This window comes from Oryx dammah, unplaced genomic scaffold, assembly GCF_014754425.2.
Source record: "Oryx dammah isolate SB20612 unplaced genomic scaffold, SCBI_Odam_1.1 HiC_scaffold_1540, whole genome shotgun sequence".
Taxonomy (NCBI): domain Eukaryota; kingdom Metazoa; phylum Chordata; class Mammalia; order Artiodactyla; family Bovidae; genus Oryx; species Oryx dammah.
Window position 1 is genome coordinate 1 of NW_024071654.1, and position 6,938 is coordinate 6,938.

Below are 6,938 nucleotides of genomic sequence, written 5' to 3' on the forward strand. Positions count from 1 at the left end.
GGGATTGGATGCCCTGTCTGTGGAGCTGATCCAGGCTCTGGGCTCTGGAAGGACCAGGCGGGGAGGAAGGTGGAGTGGGTATGCCAGGCTGATTCAGCCTCCCTGTGAGAAGCTGAGTGTGAAGCAGGTGCATCGGGCCCGACTATACAGAGGTCCTCAGCCTTGTCTGCAGCGATGGTGAGGGCCACTCTGCCCCCAAGGATGGACTTAAGAGTGACTGGGGGTGGATGCAGGTGAGGGTGACTCTCAGCCTGGATGACAGCATAAGGAAGGGTCTTGAGTCCCCACAGGCTGGGAGCTGCCAGCTGAAGAGAACAGGAGACACCCACAGGCACCCCTGTTAGGGCCCCTCCTCCACAAGGCCCTTTGCCCAGGCCCCCTCCCCACCACCCAGGGCGTCTGCCCTGACCTGTGCAGAGGCCCGTGAAGGGGACCGTGGTCCAGGACATGCTGGTGATGCTTCTACACGCGCTGCTTCCTGAGGGCCTCGTGCCTGCGGCCGGCCTCCCGCACCGAGAACTCTCCTCTGTCTCTCCAGGGAGGAGCGGCCCTCAGGCCCATCCCCAGCCACCCAGCTTGCTGCCTGCACCAGGGCTGGGTCCCAGCTGGGGACCCCTGCCCGACGGAGGGAGTGTGGAGGGGGTGGTGAGGGTTTTGTGCCTGCTTTCCTTCGGCTGTCACCCACTGTCCCGGGGCATGAGGGGCCTCATGGCCCCTGACACACGCGCGAGGACCACTTTCGGGAAACGAGAATGGCGTCAGATGAAAAGATACTCAGCTGGGCCAGCTCCCACAAACGGAGACAGGGACTCACAGTGCCCCCGGCTACTCAAAAGTCTGAAAGTCTCCTTTCCCCAGACTCCAGGCCTGATAGACTTGACCATGGGCCTCTGATTGATTCCCTCGAAAATAAGATTCGGTCTTTTTTTTTTTTTTTTTAAGTACTTCTAGCTCTTTTTTAGAAAATTTATTTGTTTATTTATATTTCTTTTTGACTGCACTGAGTCTTCATTGCGGAGTGGGCTTTCTCCAGTTTTGGCACGTGGGCAGAGGAGCCTGGCGGGCTACAGTCCATGGGGTTGCAAGAGTAGGACAAGACTTAGCAGCTAAACCACCACCACCAACAACCTGGCTCAAGGCTGGAAATTGATCCAGGCGCTGTGACTTGAGTTAGACTTTTGTTCACTTGACCTAGAAGGTTTTGGAGCAAAGTAGGAGTTTGGCGGTGGTTTCATTGGTAAGTTGTGTCCTACTCTTGTGACCCCATGGACTGTAACCCACCAGGATCCTCTATCCATGGGATTTCCCAGGCAAGAATACTGGACTGGCTTGCCATTTCCTTCTCCAGGGGATCCTCCCCATCCAGGGATTGAACTCCGGTCTCCTGCTGGGCAGGTTGCTTCTTTAGCACTGCACCACCTGGGAAGCCCCCTCCAAGTGTGGGTAGCAGGTCTTAAAGCACAAATCCCTTCTAACCTCACACTCTCCTTACGCGTTGAGTCCCTTTGTGTTCAGGCAGACGGGTCTGGGTCCTCTAGTTCACTGACTGGTGAGAGGGTAACAGGAAGGAAGGCTGTGGGTCTCCAAATGGAGGAAACAGGCTTCAAGTGTCAGGCGTTGTTTTAATCTCTCTCTTAAGGGCCAGGAGGAAACAAACTGCAAGTGTCAGATTTTTTTCCTTCTCTATGCAGAATTACAAGGAGGTTTCTTTTACAATCTATGTTGCCATGACGACACCTGGTTCCACCAGAACTTAACTTTTCTCAAACCTTGAGCTAACCAGTGCATTTCCTTATGGAAATCTTTTCTTAATTTATGTTAATGAACTATGTATTTACCTGCTGCTAAATTGCTTCTGTTGGGTCCAACTCTGAGCGACCCCATAGATGGCAGCCTACCAGGCTCTTCTGTGCCTGGGATTCTCCAGGCAAGAATACTGGAGTGGGTTGCCATTTCCTTCTCCTAGGCTCTGTTTTTCTTCCAGTTGATTCTGCCTAAGGCTCAGAACCATAATGGCTCAACAAACCAGTATGTTTTACTCATGCAAATGTCCTCTTAAGCTATATGAATGAGACTATGCATTTGCTTGGAAACCTACCTTTCTTTAAGAATCACGTCAAATGTTTTATGGCCTGGGGTGACTTACCTTGTGCTAATATTATCTCAAAATGCATGTTGTGGTTGAGGGGCCTGGTGCCACTCTCTGAGTTTTGAGACATTTCCTTTTAGCAGCCTGCTCATAGGTATACAACTTCTTGCTAAAAACTAGCAAGGGGCCACTCTTTCTGCCTGCTTCTGATGTCTATGTCAGAAGCTTTCTCTATCTCTTTTTCACTTTAATAAAACTTTATTACTCAAAAGCTCTGAGCCTTCAGCCTCGTCACTGGCCCCGGATCGAATTTCTGTCCTCCGGAGGCCAGCAATCCCAGCGTCTTTCATGCCTCCACAACAACCTTTCCCTAAGGATCACAGTTTGGACTCTGCTTCCAGTAACTAATCAGCCACACCACTGGGACTCCCCTGTGCCCTCTGCCACCCCTGCCAGCTGCAGGTGGCATGAAACGCAGAGTCTGTGTGAAGGGAGCCCAGGTCAGTGGATCCAGCTGACCCAGCTGTGTGCTCCGCCCACCGCTGACCGCCTCCCTTTGCGTCCCCTGCCCGTTTGGTCTAGGGGGTTCCGGCCCGTGAAATAGGAGAACCAAGCAGTTCCCGCAGGGCAGTGTCGGTCCCGTGGGTCACAGTCTCTACTCAGCCTAGGATCCTGCTGAGCTGATTGCGGTGGTTGGTCTAGAAGCAAAGGGGGGCAACACGGGTGGGGGCCCAGAGGAGAATCAGCACAGGCCCGCGTGGCAGCTTCCTCACGAGCCGTGACTATCTTCTTGGGTCATGTTCCCACTCGGATTCGGCTTAAAGAGGAGGGAAAACAACCATGAAACCACCGCTTCCTCTTCTCCTCATCCCTCAGAAGGGTCCTCAGGTGCCCTCTCAGCTGCTGACGCTTCAACATCAGATGCAGACGAGCTACCAGCCGAGTCAGAGCAACAGGGAGCCTGTGACCTCGGGTGGGTTTTGGCCTCACTTCCCCATGAACTTGAACCACCGTGCACATTGTTACCACTTCTATATGAGCTACAGTAATAGTCGGCCTCGTCCTCTGCCTGGAGCCCAGAGATGGTCAGGGTGGCTGTGTTCCCGGACTTGGAGCCAGAGAACCGAGCAGGGATCCCTGAGGGCCGTTTATCGACATTATAAATCAGAGTTTTGGGGGCTGAGCCCGGGAGCTGTTGGTACCAGCCCATACCATTATAACTAATGTCACTGCTGGTGCCAGTACAGGAGATGGTGACCGTCTGTCCCGGATTCCCAGACACTGAGGCAGGCTGAGTCAGGGCAGACTGGGCCCAGGACCCTGCAAAGAGGAGAAACACACTGTGGTCAGTTCCCTGCTGGGGCCCAGGTCACCCTGAGGACAAAGACACCAGGGATGAGTCAGGTCCCCGGGGCCCCTTCCCTGGAGGCCTCACCTGAGCCCTGAGTGAGGATGGTGATGAGGAGCAGAGCCCAGGCCATGGTGGAGACGCCCCAGACGCTGCCTTCTGAGCCCGCAGCCCTGGGCCTGGTCCCCAGTCCCCTCTTATCCCCTCCCCCAGAGGAGGGCGGGGCCCCCATGCAAATGTGCTTCCTGCTCCTGCCCCTCCTCACCCCCTCTGCTCACCCTCTCTGACCTGGCCCTTTGGTCTAGATACTCCTCCCTCCCTGGGTAGAACTTCCTGAGAATTAACTCTTTGACATGTTGAGTGAGGACAGACCAAGTCCATGACAGGATGTGGGGAGTGAACCTGGGGTTTCCTATCTTTCCACACGTCATCGTGGTTCCTGGAGGAGAAATCCCAGAATGTCCTGTGGGCTGATCCACAAAGAGAGAACTGCGGCCCCGACGGCTCAAAGATGCAGCTGTCCCACAGTCCAGGAGCCAAACGCAGAGCTGGAAACCATTACCCCTCAGCTCCTTCTGTTTTAAAAAACTGTTATTGAAGGGACTTCCCTGGTGGTCCCGTGGTTACCTCTCTGAGCTTCCACTGCAGGGGGCTCGCGTTTGATCACTGGTCTGTCTGGAACTAAGATCCTGCACACTGCGAGGCACAGCCAAAAAGAAAAAGTGAAAGATAAAACAAAGGATTATGTTGAAGTATAGTTGATTACAATGTAGTGTTAATTCTGCTGTAGAAGAGTGATTCGGTTATACTCACGTATATATTCTTTCTCCGTGTTCTTTTCTGACAAGGTTTATCACAGGACATTGAACACAATTCCCTGTGCTGTGCATAGGACCTTGGTGTTTATCCGTCCAATGGATAAGAGTCTGTTCTGCGTGTCCCAAATGCCCAGTGGGTTCCTCCTCACCCCCAGCTCCTTCTTGTCCCCCTCTCTCGGCGGTGCTCTGAGTCTGAGAGCCGAGCCTGAGCCATTGGCCATTTGTTAGCACTTCTGAAGACAGTTTATCGCAGCGCGAATGCATTGGGACATAAGAAGGGATCTGGGAGAAGCAGCTGTTGACACCTCACTTGGTGCTGTGGTTTAGGCATCAGCTGGTGGTGACTCTGTGTGACTCCATGCACCATACCCACCAGGCTCCTCTGTCCATGAGCTTCTCCAGGCAGAAGACTGGAGTGGGTTGCCATTTCCTTTTCCAGGGGGTCTTCCTGACCCAGAGACTGAGCCCAAGTCTCCCGCGTTGGCAGCTGGGTCCTTTACCACTGAACCGCTGGGGACGCCTGTTGAACCTTCACGTGGGACAGTGTGAGCCACCAGAACCTTCCCCAAATCCTGGCCTTTACTGCCCCCTGGTGGCTGCAGACGTTGCCAACCAAGCCCAGGGAAGCAGCTGAGTGGCAGCTGGACATCCCTCCCTCCTGCCCTCCCCTTCCCATCCAGCTCAGTCCCAGACCGCTCCCTCCAGCCCGCCGCCCTCCCTGCCCCAATCCCCTCTAAGCCCTTGTCTCTTTGTCCTTTAACTCCCTCCAGGATGGGCTGTATCACCTGTCCCACCTGGTGGACGGACCCTCACCGAGACTGCATAACTCATCCCACCACAGCCTAGGCCCCTGGTCACCTGGGAGGCAGCTGTTTATACCGAGTGACACACATTTCAGAAGCACAAGAGAGGTGACTCCGTGGCCAGTGTGGGCCAAGCTAAAGGGATCCCCTTTGCAGGTCAAGTCCCACAGAGGCATTCTTTGCCCTCTCTGTTTTCTTCAGAGAATCAGTTACAACCTCACTCTTTAAAACCATGGTCTTGTTTCAGTTTTGTTTTGGTGTTTTTCTGTTTCCACCCTAAGACTTATGAGCACATGCCTTCTGGCGCATCGCAGCAGCAGCCGCTCAGGGACAAATGTTTGTTGAATGAGTCTGGATGAGAGGAAGGAGGGGAGGGCTGAGCCTCCTGTTTCAAGATGAGAAAATTGAGTTTTTATCAGCTCTGTTCCAGGTGAACATCCTAGGTCCCGATGGAACAACAGTATGCTTAAAACAATGCTTAAAACTCAACATTCAAAAAAACTAAGATCATGGCATCTGGTCCCATCACTTCATGGCAAATAGATGTGGAAACAAAGGAAACACAGACAGACTTTATTTTCTTGGGCTCCAGAATCCCGGTGGATGGTGACTGCCGCCATGAAATTAAAAGCCGCTTGCTCCTTGGAAGAAAAGCTATGATAAATCTAGACAATGGATTAAACAGCAGAGACAGCACTTTGCTGACAAAGGTGTGTATAGTCAAAGCTATGCCTTTTCCAGTAGTCATGTACAGACATGAGAGTTAGACCCTAAGGAAGGCTGAGCGCTGAAGAATTCATGCTTTCAAACTGTGGTGCTGGAGAAGACTCTTGAGAGTCTCTTGGACTGCAAGGAGATCCAACTAGTCCCTCCTAAAGGAGATCAGTCCTGAGTGTTCATTGGAAGAACTGATGCTGAAACTGAAATTCTAAAACTTTGTCCACCTGACTCGAAGAACTGACTCATTGGAAAAGAGCCCGATGCTGGGAAAGATTGAAGGTAGGAGGAGAAGTGGATGACAGATGATAAAATGGCTGGATGGCCTCATCAACTCAATGGATATGAGTCTGGGTAAACTCCGGCAGTTGGTGATGCACAGTGAGGTCTGGCGAGCTGCAGTCCAAAGGGGTCACAAAGAGTTGAACACGACTGAGCGACTGAACTGAACTGAACTGAATTGTCAATATTTTTGATGGCAATTTTCCCTCATTTTGCCTCCATCCTCCATATTAGACGTCAGCTCTCAAGCTAAATAGGGGTGTACCTGGAGGAAAGTTCTGCCTTTTCTTTTCAAAGCAATTTACAGGTGGCCTTTTCCTATTTCTGATGTGGACATTCCCCTGCAGCCGCTGGAATTCTGTGTCAAGTAGCAGGTTTATGCACCCCTGGTCCAGGCTGTCACATGGTTATTCAAATATTCTCCAGGGAAATCTTCTTTGTATGAAAATTCACTGTTTTTGCAGGACACCCAGAAATTTCTTCTTGCACCTCTAAGACTTTGGACAGTGGCCTGCTGAGCAAACCAGTGAGATGGTCTGGATTTTCTTTTTTTATGGGAAGGAGAAACATATCCAGCCAACAAATCGTGGGTCAATAGCTGTCCAGGTAGCAAGCCAGTTCCTCCCCGGACCTTGTCTCAGAGGAAGACAAGTCTCTGGTGTGACTGAGGTGTGTGCTCTCGAGGCTGGGGCAGCACTTTGAAACAGAACAGCTGTTCCTGGTGGCCCTCGTCACTTCCAGCACCTGCACTCGGGCACGGCCTCTGGGGTCTGGGATTCCGATGCAGCTCAGGGCCAGGGTGATATTGCCTCTGAGGTAAGAATTCAAAGGGCAGGAGTGACATGTGGCCAGGCAGTGGCACGAGGGAATTCTGGGTAATA

The 6,938-nt window shown here is 52.4% G+C and overlaps 1 gene segment (V, D, J or C); it reads right to left on the reverse strand.

Annotated features, from left to right (window-relative positions):
• Nucleotides 1-148: 148 nt before the first annotated feature.
• LOC120859557 lies at nucleotides 149-3,609 on the reverse strand (the record flags this gene model as incomplete). The annotated part of the segment is given in 4 exon segments: nucleotides 149-305; nucleotides 2,630-2,787; nucleotides 3,080-3,409; nucleotides 3,525-3,609. Coding segments are annotated over 4 exon segments (691 nt in total), but the record flags the coding sequence as incomplete, so codon positions are not given.
• Nucleotides 3,610-6,938: the final 3,329 nt, after the last annotated feature.